Here is a 16,818-nt window from a genome sequence, read left to right on the forward strand (position 1 = left end):
TGTTTTGTTCAAAAAACATTTTCACAGCAGTGAAAACCTCATCTATCATTTTAGCTGGCTAAAGAAGAGCTTAAAGAACACATTTAACAGAGCAAATAAAATTACCACAGTAGCTGTAGAACAAGCAGTGACAGTGTGGCTCTTCCAGGCACAGCTGAACACCTGATGCATGCCAGCATAGGAGAGCAGAACCAGGACTTACTGAGCACTCCTGGATCTCAGTGGCTCTGCTGTTTCTTACTGTCTCCTAAATCTAATGACAGAAATTAAGGGTGATGGGATTTTTGCACAGCTTCTCTTGAACAGAGGCTGGTAGGCTGTAGCAAATACTCCTGCCTCGGCTTTCCTGACTCAGAATCTTCAGAGGAAAGCCAACAGCAGCATGGCTCCAAATATTCAGACATACCAAGTCAATCTGTATTCTTTATAAATCCTGGAAATCCTGGCAAGGTATAGTGCTTGAAACATGTGTCAGATTAAACATTTCTTACCAAAATATCTTTTCTAAATTGCCTCTCATGCTTGAAAAATCAACCCCCTTCTTTTAAGCTAAACGTAATTTATTTATTTTTTTCTCTTTCCCATGTCTGGTTGCTAGAAAGAGATACTGTTTCAAAAAACATAAAATGGTTTACCTCCCAAACAGTTACATTTCAAAATCTAGAGAAGTTTTCATATTAATTCAAATAATAATTACACTCTAAGTATAATCCAATTGTATTTTATATAGTTCTTTGAATAAACTTACTGGCACAGACTAAGCTGATCACAAATTATCAAATTATGCCTATTTTAGTTACTTTTCTATCTGAGCAATTTGAACAACTTTTCCTAGTTTATGGCTTTAGGATTAATTAAGCCTTTAAACCAAAGTTAGCAACATGGTGTCATTATGAGATGCCCTTCAATTAAGACTAAGTAGGAAGCCTTTAAATGGTAATTAATGAATGAAGACATTTAGTAACCTGAATATTGTTAGAGTTACTTGGTCTGACTGTTCCCTCCCTGAAACACCCCAAAGAATTTTGATCCCTCTATCACATAGGGCTCAATATGATGAAGAGTTAAAGGAAAGTCTAGAGTTCACAGAAAGTAAAAGTATGTGCAAAGTTTTGTAAAAACTCTTGGAGTCCAGTCCAGGAAGACCAGTTCAGACGAGCAGGCATGTTAGCTGTTTAGCCAGTCTGGTACTTACTGGTTAAGAACACCAGTAATTGTGAAGAGCTTTACATCAGATACTCAAGAAGAACTTAGAGTTGTTAATTACAGTAAGATCAATGTGTGGCTGGGAAATCTGGATGTCCATATGCATGAATAATTGTGAATTCAGCTGTATTAAAAATGTGATCTAAATTGTGCTTTGGTTAGTGTTTACCTTTGCACAGCCTCAGTGGTTTCCCAGTTTGACCGCCATGTTAATGAGCAAACTGGTTTGATACCTTCTGTGTCCCTGTGTTAATCTGGTTGGAGCCTGAGGTGGCATTGACACTTGGAGGCAGAAGTCAGGCTGTTATGAAAGTGGATAAAGCAACAGAAAATGAGGGACACAGGTTTGTTCTGGGCTTCACAAATAAGTATTTGCCTCACTCAGTCCCATGTCTTTTATCCTTTGAAGCTCTCACTGGCTTTTCTTTGTTATTACTGCATTGGTAATTGCTTCTCTTTCATTTGCAAGCTCTTTGCAAACTCTCTGCACCTTATCTATCCTCTCAAATTCAGCGTGAAGAAGTCAATTCCCATTTCTGCTTCACCCTTTATGATAATTTCCATTTGTACTGACAGACAAATACTTTATTTTTCACTTAGTATCTAGTAATCCACAAACTTACTTTAAAATAATCTCTCTAATTACTCCTTAAACATGGAACTCCTAAACACTACTTTTTCACCAGTGAACTACTCCTCATAGCATTCAAAGAGCTAAGTAGGTGGATTTTTAGTTTTTTGTACTGGAGTAGGAGTTAGCAGGCTGTGATCCAGTATGAAGAGATGCAAATAGACTTGTTTTAGTTGGGGTATGATGACTCCTTCAACATGACTGCTCTGGGAAAAATGCTAAATGCTGTGCCTCTTCCCACCAGCTGTGCAAGATGTGTAAGTTACCACCTGTGAGAGAATTGCAAACCTTGATGTCACAGCCCATGGAGAGCAATATCTTGGGAAGAAAAAGCTGCCATCCCAGGTATGCCATTCAGCTCTGAGTAAAACTAGGGAAGGAGCACCTCTCTTGCAGGGTAAACCTCTGGAGGCAAAAGGGCTTTTTCCAAGGACAGTGAGAAATGCATTGTCCCCTTAGTATTGTATGAAAAGCAAGAGATCAGACTACATTTGTATTGTCAAGGCATAAGCTTCCAGCTTGTTCTGGCCTCAAGTGTATGTAAACATAGCAACTGATAAAAATTTGTACTCCAATGAGGTTTTTTTCTGTGTGAATATAGCATTTCATTCCAATGGGCCTTCTGTGTCTCTTTCATTTTGATTTCTGTAAAATAAGCAACAAGAGATTTACTACATCTATGGGATTTCACCACCCAGGCAGGCAGCCACTCAGTGCTCACAAGGCTCACTATGCTTTTTACTCAGTTTGGTCCTCATTTGGGATATAACTGATATTTTGCCATCAGGAAAAAACAAACATGATCCTGGGTAATTTTATAATTAAATTGTTTGTTCATGAGGCTTTTTGAGAAACAGTGGAAAACAAAGCTGAAAGAAGCAAAAGAGAAATAATTAGGAAATATCCAAATAATCACTGTTTAGATACTTATTTAATATTGGGGTGGGGGAGGAGGAGGGCACAGAAATCTCATTTCTGCAATGATGTATCTACCTTGTAACCAGATGGCCAGATTCGTGAAGGGGTGCTCATAATTACAGGTGCTCTAAAAGTTTTATTAGCTAGTAATATTCCTGGTGAAAGGCAAACATGAAATAGATGGAGAATGATTTTATTTAAATCTGCAGTTTTAGAAAAACTAATTTTCTAAATTGTTTCAAACCATTTCATTTTTATAAACATGTTGAATTGAATAAACCCTCTATTTTCTTGGTGCAACTGAAAATTCTTCTTCTGAACCCTTACGAGTGTTTTTATGGCTGAACCAGAGAGCTGGCTCATGTGTAGCTTAAATCTAATTCACTTTCCTTCTGTAATAGCACAGGGAATGCAAGAGATGGGGACCTAAATGGGAAAGTGACAGGTGTTCAACTGTTTTATTTAAGATACCTTTTCTTTAGTTTAGAATTTTTAATGTCATCTAACTAATTTAAAAGTTATGAGAAGACTTTCAGTCAACTTACCCCCCACCTAGAGCCCTTAAGAACTACCAAAAATCCTTACCCAAAACAGCCTGCAAGATGGGAAGTTAAGTTGTTCAAAACTGATCTGCCCAGGGAGAACAGATCCTGATACTGCTTGCTCCCTTTTCCATCCATGTGCACATGTGGGCCTCAGCAGGGCTGTAGATGTGGGAGCTGGGACATTCAGGAAGCCAGCATCTCAAGCTTGGTCTAATGCCATTTGTTATTTTGGGGGGTGACCTGTTTCTTCTGTGTGAACTGCTTCACTAGGGTCAGCATGACCATTTTCCAAACAGTCACCACACTTCAGTTATTGATTTTTTTATGTCTTAAGGTGCATGTCCAGGGTTGCATACTGCCCCTCACAGAACAGAACAGAATAGATTCTTTCTGGAATTAGAGTTGAACAAAGAGCAGTGCAAAAGTGTTGTTTGTGCATTGACCCAGCAGAGGTTTGGAAAGAATGGCTGTATTCCTAAATGAGATGGAAGTTGTGGATTTCTGCTTTCTTTTTCAGTGCCATATTTCAATGCTAAAATCAATCCCCCCTGCGGAACAGACAGTTGAAATGGATCTACAGCTCCCATTAACTTCTACACAGACTGTAGGCATGCAAAATTGTGATGTAAATGTGATGTACTTGCCTAAAGACTCACAGATTTACAAATGAAGACTAACAAGTTTTATGGAAACCATTAACAGAGGTAGCAATAGTTACAGTTTTAAAGAACTAAAAACCTGATGATACCCCTTTGTTACAGGCTATCCCAGCACTGCTGCAGCATCTTTAAAGAAATATAGATGGCATGAAACTCCATTTGACTGTGCATATAATAGCTATTGGCTAAGGCAGCATTTTTCCCAAGAGCTCATAAGAAATTCTTTGCTTGAACTTTCAACCATGAAAGGAACTCCAGGTGTTGCTAGAAATAACTCATATCAAGTGGGCTCCCGGTGCTTGGTTCTCCAAGCAAGGAACCTGAATGCACCGGCCCTCTCCACACTCTTCCGGAATTCCTTTAACCTGCATGAACCTGAGATCCTCAAATGCATTCCCTTCCTTGCAAGTCAGATGTAAAGGTGAAGTCTTAGTAACTGAGAGGTACTGTAACCCTACAGAAAGAGAGACTTAAAAAGATTTAGAACAGAAAAAGTCTCCAATGCATCAAGCTGTCGCAGTACATTTTTAATATACAATTTTATATTGGCTAAGGGCAAATCAGGGGGCAGGGGATGTTTCTGACCCTTTTGGATTTGGTGGCTATTTATGGTTATTATTTCAATAAGTGCATTTCAGAGACATCAAGAGTTCACAGTAACTTTGAAATGCAATATGTTACAATTCAGATATGCCACTTTGCCACCTACAACATTCCATATTGCTGCTCATAAACTTTAATTTTACCTGATGTCAGGTCAGACAGTTTGGAAACACTGTTTAGCTAATCTCCATCCCCACTTATTATGTCTGACAGTGAGCAGTGGCAGGTCAGGCTCCCTGTCACACCATCAGCACCATTGCTGTCTCTGAGCACTTAACTAATGCCTCTGTTCTCAGACAGGGCATTGACACCAAAAGTAGAAGAGATAGGTTATTAAAAGAGGCACAGGAGACCTACCAGTTGAAATCTACACAAGATGGAGGTTAAACATTGTAAAGTGAAATCAGGCTAGTTTTACCCCTCCTTGTGCTTACAGGTCCTGCAAGCACCAAAACTCTTGTATGGTAGGAGAAGATGCTACCTTTGTGATTAACAAGGGAAGTCATTAAGGATCAAAATCCATATCCCTGTTTTTTAGTTGATTACCTGCAGATACTGTGCTACTGGAGGACGAGGTGAGGCTAGTCATTCCCTGATAACACAGGGGCACAGCACACCAGTAGCCTGTTCCATTTGCTAGCTCCATGTCTTCTCTCCCTTCGGTCACTATCTCTTTAAGTGTGAGAAGTACCAGGATGCTGAAGCATGGCCAAGGGTTCCTTGTCCCTTTCAGCAAGATTTTAATCTGTCACTCCTCTACTTTTCATGTTCCTCCAGAAAATGTGAAGTCTCTGCAGTTTGCTGGTGTTATCATGGCCCAGGATGGTATACTTTCCCCTTGGTAGATTTTCAATTTCAGCCCAAGCTGATTCAGTGTATCTACAGCTGGGCCACTGTGTTGTCTTTGTTTTTTTTGGCAGGCCTTTTGAAAATTTGTAAAGTTTTCACTTTTTCTGTTAAATCATCATCTTCTTGCTGTACTCTCCCTAGTTCCATCATGGAGCTAAAATTCCTGAGCAAATCAGCTCAACAGTCCTGCTCTCTGTCAACTCTTCCAAGTCCCATTCCAAAACCCACCTAAATCTTCAACAAAGTCTTAAAACCGAATTGCTTATTTGAGAAGTCACTGGCCTGACTTTTAAAACTTTTTTGAGTGGTTATTCTTTGCAGTGGTGGGGAAGTTACTAAACTATTACTGGGAACTATTCTCTCATATTAAATCATTTTTCCACTCTCCAATAACTGCTTTAACTAATAGGCTACCAAGTAGATTTGTACTATTTTTCATAAGAAAATCTCACAGCTCTGATAAGAAGATCATAAAGAATTTTTGTGGAGGTTTCTATTTCAGGTATCTAATAACTACAAGTAAACAAAAATCCTGGGCTTGTTCCTTGTTTTCATTTTCCAAAAGAGGGTAGAAGGGGAGGGAAGAAAGGAAGTACTATGAACAGTTTTCTATTTACTTGCATTCTTACCTTCCCTCTAACATGTCCCAATTATTGCAGTTAACTGCTCACCTAAACCTCACCACTTCCAAAGCAGGGGAGCAATGGCTGTGCAAGCTGTGTTAGTAGCTGTGGATAAAGAGGCTTGCAGTTTGGCAGCCCAGGGCGTAGCTGAAATCCTTGGCATGGCTCCAGCAGCAGAGGTTTTCCCTTCAAGCACTGCTGAAACAACTGATTTTACCTTCCTGAGAGAGAAAATGAGTTAAGCAGGAATAGGTCACAAAGTTTTTCCATGGAGCATTTTTCAAACACTGCTGGTTTTCTTTCTTTAAGATCTGGAGACAACAGGATGATTACAGAGCAAATATTTTGCGTGAAGTAAATCTTCAGGTCTGTGTGATTTCTGACCCAGACTAGCCCAACACCAAAGCCCTCCAGCAGCAGCAGGGAGCCCCAGGCCCTCTCGAGTGAAGGTTTTTTTCCTGCCCTCCTCAGGAGGAAAGCTGGAGACATGGGGAGGAGGTGCTGTCACTTGTCTCAGGCTGCACTGGTGAAGTTCATGGAAGCTTGCCAGTTTTTGAGGCTGAGATGTCACTGTGAAGGGATCCTAATGGCCACTCCTGACAGTTCATTTGTGCCATCTGTTGTTCAACCCAACCATTAAACACCGTTACCCTTTGTGAACTTGGCGTTCTCTTCAGAGTGTGTTTCTGTATCAGTGTCCGTGCAGAGGCACTGGCAGCGGGGGGCTGCAGGGCAGACTCTGTGAGGAGAGGCCAGGGCTGCTCCATGCCAGACATGGCTGATTCCAGCCAGTCCCAGATGGTTCCAACAGACCCACCACAGGACACAGATGAGTGCTCAGTGCTCAGGAAGATGTTCAAGTCACCCTGCTGCTCCCCAGACATCAGATTAATGGAGAGAAATCTCTTGAAGGTTAGGATTACTCTTTACCCAGGAGCATCCACCATCTAGGAGAGGAAAGGTTTAAAAGGTCTATGTTCCTATTTCCCTTCTTAGCCACCAAGTGCTGGAATGACTTCACAGACGAAAGAGACTTCTGCTGGGATTCACAGTAGAATGGGAGGGAGGGACAGGATTATTTTACAGCTGAAGGGGATAGATTTGTGGTTTCTGAGCTGAGGACATGATAAGCAGGAAATGGGAGACATAGGGAGTGTCTCAGCCAGGAGCAGGAAGCTGTTATTTGCATGCAAGGGACCATGGGAGCTGTGATGAGTGAGGTAGGGAATTTTTTCTGTTGAAGATCCCATGGCTGTCTGTTTGGCTTGCCCTGTTTTGTCAACATGGTCCACTCATGCTTGTCTCCGACTGTGTTTGCAAGTGAAAAACAATTTCATGTAACATTTATTTATTCTTTTATTAGGGATCAGTTCTACTCCCTTTTTGCAAGGAAGTCTCTGTGACTTCTGCACAAACTGTCTTCTCTTCACCAGGGAGTGGAAATTCTCTGTCCTACTCCTCCTTGGCAGTTGGGTTCACAATTCTTCCCATGAAGAGGACACCATCGGTGCTTTTGTCAATTATCATCATCAGGAAGGGCTTGTTGAATTTAATGAGAGGAGGAGGAGGAAACTCTGCAGACTCTGCAATTTCTATCAAGGTCACTGCAGCAGCCTCTGTGCCATTCTCACTAACGTCAACCATAGCCTTGTGAATTGCCTGCAAGGGAAGCAAAGATTAAAATATAGGTAGAGAAGAGTGAGAAGCAGCTGTGGAGAAACTTTCTTGCTTTAACTCTGTGAGAGGTACTTTTTAAAAGAAAGCACAAAAATTGATATAGAACTTTCATGTGAGACTCATGTCCAGCCTTTCCAAGACAAGTAGTTTGCTCTGAGTTCAGACTTTTCTTCAACACTGTGGCAGTCAGACTTGGCTGCTTGCAGTGACTGAGCTGCATAAGGATGTCTACTGGTCTGTTGTTTCTGAGAGTAAGATTTTGTCCTTAGTACTTAACAAAGGAATGTGGTGTGCAGTCAGAGCTAAAGAAAATGTAAAGCCAATTCAAGGTTTCTTGATTCAATTCTTAATAGATTTCATATCTGGCTACCATACCAGAAACAACTTCTAAATCCATCAATCCAGCAATCAAACAATACGCATTTCCCTTTGGGCTGGCGCTATCTGTGAGAATGAACTGATCACAGGGGATCTGATTGCACCTCTTATATTCAGCAGTAGTTTGATATTACTGTAGTCATAGTCTGCTTTATTTTTACACCACTGTTAGATTTGAAGAGTAAGGACCTGTGCATTTCAGAGCCTCCATCTCTTTCTGCCTCTGCTCAGTTGCTGGAAGGAGAGCTGCAAGACATTGGCCTTGAATGCAGAGCTTTCCTCAGGGTTTTCCTCAATATTTTTTTTTTTGCTCCATCCAGGTATTCCTATCCTATCCCTTCATAACTTCTATATGTTGATGAAACACAAGATTATATATATAAAGCAATGCCGGTAGCACCATTTCATGTCTGTTCATCCAGGGAAGGGCAGACTTGGATTTCCATCAGTCAGGCAGGGCTCTCGTTTTGCAGGGGCCATCCTGACCAGCCTGGAGTTTAGGATGTCGCAGGTACAGGATTGTCTAGAACACAGTTGACTTTCTGGGCTGCAAGCGCACATTGTCAGCACATCGTACCCAAGTTCTCATCTGGACTGTTTTTCATGCATTCTCCACCCAACCTGTATTTGTGCTTTGGATTGCCTTGACCAACGTGCAGGAGCTTGCATCTGGCCTTCTTGAACTTCATGCAGTTTGCACGAGCCCACTTCTCAAGCCTGTTGAAGTAAGTCTGGATGGCATCCCTCCCTTCCAGCATGTTGACCTCACCACACAGTTTAGTGTCATCTTCAGTTTTGCTGAGGGGGCACTCATTGCCTCTGTCTATGTCACTGACAAAGATTTTAAACAGCCTTGGTCCGAGTACTGATGCTTGGGGGACACCACTCATCACTGGTCTTTATCTGGACAATTGATCACAATTTTTTGGGTGTGAACATCCAGCCAGTTCCTTACCTAACAAGTGGTCCATCCATTGAATCCTTATCTTTCCAGTTTCAATGCCAAGATGTGGTGCGGGACAGTGTCAAAAGCTTTGCTCAGGTCCAGGTAGATTACATCAGTTGTTCTTCCATTGTCCACCAATGCCGTGACCTCATTGTAGAAGGCCACCAAATCGGTCAGGCAGGATTTTCCCTTGGTGAAGGAAGCCATGTTGGCTGTCACCAGTCGCCTATTTGTTTCCCACGTGCCTTAGCAGAGCCTTCAGGAGGTTCTGCTCCATGATCTTGCCAGGCTCCATGATCTTGCCAGGCACAGAGGTGAGACTGACCGGTCTGTAGTTCCCTGGGTCTTCCTTTTATTCCGTTTTGAAAATGGGAGTTATTTTTCCCCTTTTCCAGTCCATGGGAATTTCTCCAGACTGCCAAGGCTTTTCAAATATGACGGACAGAGACTTTGCAACTTCATCGGCCAGTTCCTTTAGGAGCTGTGGATGAATCCCATCAGGTCCCATGGACTTGTGCAGCTTCAGGTCATTCAGATGTTTTCAGACCTGCTCTTCCCCTACAGCTGCCAGATCTTCCTTTTCCCAGTCCCTGCCTTTGCCTTCTTAAACTCAAATGGTGTGACCAGAGCCTTTGCTGGTGAAGATTGAGGCAAAGTAGTCCTTGAGTACCTTAGCCTTCTCTGTGTCCTGCGTGACCAAGTTTCCAGTTTTCTTCTGAAGCAGGCCCGCATTGTCTTCTTCTTATCACTGACATACCTGTAGAAGCTTTTCTTGTTCTTAACATCCCTGGCCAGATCCAATACTGTCTGTGCTTTGGCCTTCCTTACCCAATCCCTTGCTTCTCTGACAACTTGTCTGTAGTCCTCCCAGGATACCTTTCCCTGCTTTCTCCCTCTGTATTTCTTGTTTTTACATGTAAATGTGTCTAGGAACTCCTTGCTCATCCACACAGGTCTCCTTGCACTCCTGCCTGCCTTCATCTTTTTTGGGACACATTGGTCCGGGCCATGGAGGAGGTGATCCCTGAATATGGACCAGCTTTCCTTGGCTACCCTCTGTGCTAGGGCTGGTTCCAGCCGGTTCCAGATGGTTCCAACAGACCCACCACAGGACACAGATGAGCCCTAGACTCAGATGGTGGCAGTCTGGGGAAAATGTATGCAAGAAACGGTAAAAAACTCTGTAGCACACTTGTTTGCAATAATTTCATTTAAAATTTATGCATTTATTAATTAGAGATTTTTTTTCTGCCTCTGCAAAGAAGTCCCTGGGACTTCTCTACATGCTGTCTTCCCTGCACCGGGGAGTGCAAACTGCCTGTCCTACTCCTCCTTGACAGTTGGGTTCACAATTCTTCCCATGAAGAGGACGCCATCGGTGCTTTTGTCAATTATCATCATCAGGAAGGGTCTGTTGAATGTAATGTGAGGAAGAGGAAGAAGCGGTGAAGAATATAATGTCATTTCTATCAAGGTCACTGCAGCAGCCTCTGTGCCATTCTCACTAACATCCACCATGGCCTTGTGAATTGCCTGCAAGGGAAGCAAAGATTAAAATATAAGTAGAGAAGAGTGAGAAGCAGCTGTGGAGAAACTTTCTTGCTTTAACTATGTGAGAGGTACTTTTTAAAAGAAAGCACAAAAATTGATATAGAACTTTCATGTGAAACTCATGTCCAGCCTTTCCAAGACAAGTAGTTTGCTCTGAGTTCAGACTTTTCTTCAACGCTGTGGCAGAGTCAGACTTGGCTGCTAGCAGTGACTAAGCAGCATAGAGGATGTCTACTGGTCTGTTGTTTTTGAGAGTAAGATTTTGTCCTTAGTACTTAACACAGAAGAAAAAAGTTTTTTTTTTTCTATCAGTTTCTGTGTAAGCAAAAAAACCCCTGGTCTGCAAAGACACAATAGTGACAAGCTTTGTAAGGTGTCTTTCTGCAGCACAGCCCACTGGTACAGCTTGACTTTATAGGGTTTTCTATGGTAGGCATAGCAAATTACTATTTCTGAATTCACAGGATCTTATTTCCTTGTCCTTGTTCAGCCCTCCAGGCTTTTTCTTCATTGTCCATAACCCATGTGAAATTTCCTCTCATTAATTCCTGTTACGCCTCCTCTATTCACTTGTCATACAGCTGTAATCCAGATGTTTATACAGGTAACAAGGTATGGTTCAGTGTGAGGAATCACAAAGTCATGAAATAATATAGGTTGGAAGGACCTCTGTGGGTCATCCAATGGAACCAGCCACTTTAAACCGCATAAACTCAGACACTAGGTAATGTTGCTCAGGGTCTCATCTAGACAGGGTTTGACTAAGAACCCCCTGTCACCTTCCCTTCTCTTGGCTGAACATGTTTCATATTTCATAGCCTAAGAAACTCATCCTAGTTTTGAATTTTCTTCAGTGTGAACTTTTTTACATAATACCTGATGAGTATCTTGTGTGTGGGGTCTCTTGTCCTATCACTGTGCACTGCAAGAAGAGTCTAGGTTCATCTTACGTGCACCCTCTTAATAGGTCAGTACCAAGAACTCCCGTCACCTTCCCTTCTCTTGGGTGAACAACTGTAGATCTCCCAGCCTCTCCCTGTACATCCTGTGCTCCAGACACATTGCCATCCTGCCAACCCTCCAACAGGACTCGCTGTGCTCCAGTATGTAAATATGTCCCTTGTACTGAAAGTCCCAAACTGGACTTGGAATAATCCAGAGGTGGTCTCACAAGTGCAGAGTAGAAGGTAGAGGGGAAGGATCACTTTGCTCGTGGCACAAGGCATATATTTCCCGGGACACTCAGGAAATCATTTTGCTTATCTGTGTGTTGGATTGTTGCTTGTGAAATGGAGCTACCCCTGTCCTGTAAGTCTGTTGTCCATATAAATTCTGAGGTGCTCAGATAATGCAGTAATGACAGTTGTATACATAGGATAAGACTGTTCCCTGACTTCTGGCATAATTATTGTTCTTGTCATGTATAAATTATTTTTTACCAGCTTCTTGTTAAATTATTCCTTTTATACTTTCCAGATCTGTTTGCTTCTTTAGAGATGTTCAAGTGAACTTGCAGGATCACAATTTACTGTTAAACTGTAGGAACAACAACCTTTTAATACCTAAACTTTAGCTTCCTTTATTACCATGAAAGGTTATGACTACACTTCAGAGGTGGGATCAGCTTATTTACAGAGATGAAACCCATATGTACATAGGCAGATAAACGCCCTTGATTATTGTCTTTGTTTGCACACTTACTTTGGAAACCTTCAGAAGAGCGTTTTCTGCCACTCCAGAGAGATCAGCGTGGTCACTGAACACCTCTGTCACACCCATTTTTTCAAAAAGGCTCCTAACATCATAGGAGCCAGAGATGGAGAACTTTGGAAGGTCCAGGTAGATTTGTCTTTGAAAAAAAACAAAACAAAACCAAAAAATAAAAGATTAATATTGCAAGATCCCTTGATGCAATAACTGTTGCAAATATAGACCCATCCCAAACACCTGTGGAACTGAGGCTTGGCTTTTTAAATCCCATGTTAAAGAAACAGGAACTGAGGTACCTATCCCACCAGCCAGTCTGATCAGTGGTAGAGGGACAGAATGCTGGTTTATGTAAGTGACTGTGGAGAGTATCATGCAGGCTGGAGAAAAAGAAGTTGCATTTTCTTTTGAAGTGGATTCTTCCTACTCAAGGCAGGCTTCTGAGGGCAATGCAGGATCCTCACAGGTGGTTGCACTCCCACTGCTGTGGCTGGGAGAGCTGAGGAGAGGGCTCCCCTTAGGCATGAAGTCACCTGACACTTTGCCTGAGTTAAAGAAACTAGGCAATGCTAGTTTCTCAGAGGTGTGCTTAGCAACTCGTTGTGACATCCTATGCTTTACCTTGCCTAGACAAGTAGCTGTGGCCTGTTTGATATTGAAACGAAGCAGCAGTTAGATTACCTGTAATCAAGTGATTTCAACCAGCTAGACACTGTGTCTTTTAGCAGAGCATCCTCCACTTGCTTCATTGTCCCTTCATCAGGCAGAATGAACAATGAAGTAGTATTTCCTTTGTATGGGATTTCTACTACCCAGCAAGACAACTTCTTATCTCTATGGATATTAAAGTGTTTATTTTGTTGCATCATTTTGACCTTTACGGAATTCTTGGCATCCAACATGAAGTCAGCATCCCTGGTGGACAAAGGGCTGAAAGGTTTTTCCCAGTAACCTTTTGGAGAAGGAAAAAAAAAATAAAAAAGAAAGAGCATGAAAAAGGGACTAGTAAAGGCATGTGACATTAGTTGATCCTTTGTGTACTGTATTTTATCTGTAAAGACAACCACAAGCTTATCTCAGTTAAAGGATGCTTGTTCCTTGGCCGTGAAAGGAAGCACTAGGTCATTTTGATGGTTCTAATGAGAAACACTAAGAAAAATTGAGGCTGAGGCATGTCACAGAAATGAGCTGAGCTTTGGCCTGCAAAGGCAATGATAAAACTTGCACAGACTCCCACCATACAGGCTCCACTGATGAGTTCTTCTTTGTTTTCTTTCACTTTTTCTTTTCTCTTACAGAAAATTATTTTCCATACCTGGCTTTAAAATATTTCCTTAGGTCATTTAAAAGCAGAAAGACATATTTTACATTGAATGATAGCATGGGTTCACGATGTGAAAGAAGTTATGTTTCTTCCATCTGGAGAAGACTTCCAGAGCTGATGTGTGTAACTGCTACCCACCTTTGTCACTCACCTTTAAAGAAAATGTAGTTAACCAGAACCATCACAGTGTTTGGATCAAGATCCTGGAGGAAATCAACAATTTTCCCATGAGTTTTTGTTTCTATGTACTTATTGATTTCCTTTATAGCCTCTGGAGAATTCTGGAAGCTAGTAGAAATAGCTTCAGAATAATACAGACTTCTCACATCATCCAAAAATTTTTGGAGCAGTTTCAGTCGGTCGTCTATGAACAGGGCGTTGCCCATGTTCAACTGGTCTTCTTGGTGAGGATCATTGAGCAGCTGGAGGATGCGCTGAAATCCCGCATGGATCTCCTGCTCCTCCATCTCTGTCAGATTGAAGGCGAGGCCTTTGTGCAGCTGACTGAGAGTGTTTGATCTGGCCCCCAGGGAGAGCATTGTAAAGGCAGTGGAGATACTCAAAGGAGAAAAGAAAATGTTCTTGTTGCCTGTCTCCTCTCTGATCTGCTTGTAAACCCTAAATGCAAAGTCAGCGTTGCTGGGGGCTATCTTGACGTGAGGTGAGTTTTCACCTTCAGCCTGGGAATGGTCTTCTGGGAAATGGGCTGTTTCTTGTTCCTGCTGTTCATCGTTGAGGTTGGACTTCAGTTGACCCTGGACTTGTAATCCAAGAAGCAACAAACACAAATACAGTGCAGACTTCATTTTCCTTCTGAACAGTTCTGCTAAGAAAGAATAAATCAGCTTTTAGGTCTAGAGAATTTTTTCTTCCCTGCATAAAAATAGCTTTTTAATGTTGATTTTAAGATGTCAGTCTTCAGGGCTTCTGCTCTACTTAGAAATACTCTTCTACTTGGCCTCCTGAAGAGTCTGTTTCTAGTCAGTTATCTCAGTTTCTGATGAATGAGCCAAGGAAGGAAGATATTGATATGGCAGTGCCAGGGAGGAGTTGATGTTGTGTAGGCTTCTGTAAGATGTTCTGCCTGAAATAGTTCTTGCCTCTGACCAGCATGGCCTCATGGCCCTCCTGAGTGGCTCTGGGTGGGTGACCGAGTTCACCTGTTGGCCCCCATGTATTTGGCAGCTACTCTGGCAGAGGGACTGACTTTTGCTGATAAGTTTCCATAGTACCCATGGTCTTGTTATGACTTGGGTTTTCAAGCACTGCAGTTATACAGAGATGCTATCAGTTACAGGTGTGAAAAAGCAGACATCTAAATTATCACCCCTGAAACTGTTTATATCTTTCTGGCTCTTGTGTGGCAGCTCTGACCTCAAGAACTGTATTATTTCCAAAAGTTACCTTAAACGTTTCAGCAAATGGAGGATTAATGCAGAAAGTTTATCGTCTCTGTCTTTTGCACACAAACTCTCCATAAGGCTGCAAAGCCCAAGACCCAAGAGCTTTGGAAAAGCTGTAGTGGAATCTGCCTTGCTATGCATGAGCAATTCAGTGACCCTTCCTCTTCCCTTCACTGATGTAAGCAAATTCTGCATAATCCCAGAGTCCTTCTTCCCTTTTCAGGGGAAGAGCCCATGAAATACACTGGAGAAGAATGTTCTCCGCAGGGCCCCTCACCTCAATTGTCTCAAATGGCAAAAACTCAAAAATATGAGTAGGCAGTGGCCTGCAGGAAAACAGAGACCATCTGGATGCTGTTCATAGCAGCTGTGTGCCCATTCTGGAGCATGGGCTTCTGCCCCAGGGGCTGCCTCAGGCTGCATGTCTAATGCCAGGTTTAGGTCTTGCATCAAACTTGCCATGGGCAGTTGTTAAAAAAGCTAGGAACTGGATCACTGACTCAGTCCTGCTCCCAACATTTAGATGATGCTTTCAGGAGCCAAAAGTATTTCTAATTACTGCAAAAAACAAATAATCTCAGAATTAATTATTGTGCAATGAATGGCAGAGATAACAGACAACAGGAATTCAGAGATTCCTAAGAAAGTATAAAATTGTACTTACAGTTCTGGTCCTCTCTCTCACAATGTGTCTTCCCTGCTCATATTTTGCTGGGTTTATAAAGTTAATGTCTACTGGTAAATATTAAACAGAGCAAATAAGGTTTATTTGCAAGGCAAAGACTGAGCAAGCTGTTTTTTTGCTGGACATCAAGCATTATAACTCTATTTTCCGGTCATACATGCAGAACGATGCCAGAACCTGGGGCTATGAGGGGGGTAAAAATCAGGGACTTTGCTACTTTTGGGCTTGACCTAAACTGTGGGCAAAAGGGCTTTTCAAGGTTGTCTTGGTGGTAAATGATCTTTAGAAAAGAGAACATTAGAAGAACTGGAAAGCTAAGACGGGCCCAAAGCAATGCCTGTTTATGGAAAGGGTGCTGTGTCCCACTGAACTCTTTGCATGGGATATCCTGATGCAAGGCTGCCATCTAATCCAGTGCCCAAGGCAGCAGTAACTCTGTTCAAGAGTATCTCAGTATCTCTGTGGTGCCCTGCAGCACACACTGCAGGGATGCCTTAGCTGGCGTTAAGTGAAGGGGTCACTAAAGTATTAGATAAAGGATAGTCAGCGACATTGGTTGGCTTTTTGAGAGGCCTTTGATGATTATTTTAGTGTTCTGGTTTTGTTTGGTAGGTTTTTTGGTACGGGGGAAGGGCTGCAGAAGTGGCTCTGGTAAGAAGCTGTGGAGCTCCCCCTGCTCTTATGTTCTTTACCTGGCATACTGTGTCCAATTCTGGAGTCCTCAACACAGGAAGGACATAGACCTGCTGAAGCAAGTCCAAAATAGCACCATGGAGATGATCAGGGGGCTGGAGCACCCCTCCTATAAAGACAGGCTGAGAAAGCTGGGATTGTTCAGCCTGGAGAAGAGAAGGCTCCAGGGACACCTTCTAATGTCCTTCCAGTATCTGAAAGCGGCCTACAGGAAAGTGGGGGAGGGACTTTTTACAAGGGCTTGTAGTGACAGGACAAGTGTTAATAGTTTTAAACTGGAAGAGGGGAGATTTAGATTAGACATTAGGAGGAAATTCTTCACTATGAGGGTGGTGAAACAGTGGAACAGGTTGCCCAGGGGCATTGTGGATGTCCCATCCCTGGATGTGGCTTTGAGCAACCTGGTCTAGTGGGAGGTGT

General features: G+C 42.4%; 2 protein-coding genes across 4 annotated transcripts in view; both read right to left on the reverse strand.

Annotated features, from left to right (window-relative positions):
• LOC127385813 (alpha-1-antiproteinase 2-like) overlaps positions 1-16,818 on the reverse strand; it is a 132,579-nt gene that overhangs the window by 26,843 nt on the left and 88,918 nt on the right. The window lies entirely within an intron of this gene.
• On the reverse strand, positions 7,366-15,785 carry LOC127385812 (alpha-1-antitrypsin-like). 3 transcript variants are annotated; one of them, XM_051621965.1, is made up of 5 exons: positions 15,685-15,773; positions 13,769-14,443; positions 12,975-13,245; positions 12,288-12,435; positions 7,366-7,693 (listed from the first exon to the last, which is right to left on the reverse strand). In XM_051621965.1, the coding sequence occupies exons 2-5, from the start codon at positions 14,421-14,423 to the stop codon at positions 7,487-7,489; spliced, it is 1,281 nt and encodes a 426-aa protein (XP_051477925.1). In that variant the 5' UTR covers positions 14,424-14,443; positions 15,685-15,773; the 3' UTR covers positions 7,366-7,486. The 3 variants fall into 3 exon arrangements, with proteins under 3 accessions (XP_051477925.1, XP_051477924.1, XP_051477923.1); XM_051621964.1 differs by lacking the exon at positions 7,366-7,693 and adding an exon at positions 10,241-10,568 and having other exon boundaries at positions 13,769-14,440; positions 15,685-15,785; XM_051621963.1 differs by lacking the exon at positions 7,366-7,693 and adding an exon at positions 10,241-10,568 and having other exon boundaries at positions 15,685-15,769.

Source organism: Apus apus, chromosome 5 (genome assembly GCF_020740795.1).
Source record: "Apus apus isolate bApuApu2 chromosome 5, bApuApu2.pri.cur, whole genome shotgun sequence".
In the NCBI taxonomy this organism is placed as follows: Eukaryota; Metazoa; Chordata; class Aves; order Apodiformes; family Apodidae; genus Apus; species Apus apus.

What these genes read in the sequence shown, in the direction of transcription:
- LOC127385812 (XM_051621964.1), bottom strand. Translation starts at nt 14,423, where the DNA reads ATGAAGTCTGCACTGTATTTGTGTTTGTTGCTTCTTGGATTACAAGTC. An exon ending in TTGAAATCACTTGATTACAG is followed by an intron (nt 12,436 to 12,974) that starts GTAATCTAACTG and finishes TTTTTTTCAAAG; the next exon opens with ACAAATCTACCTGGACCTTC. An exon ending in CTCTTCTGAAGGTTTCCAAA is followed by an intron (nt 10,569 to 12,287) that starts GTAAGTGTGCAA and finishes CTTCCCTTGCAG; the next exon opens with GCAATTCACAAGGCCATGGT.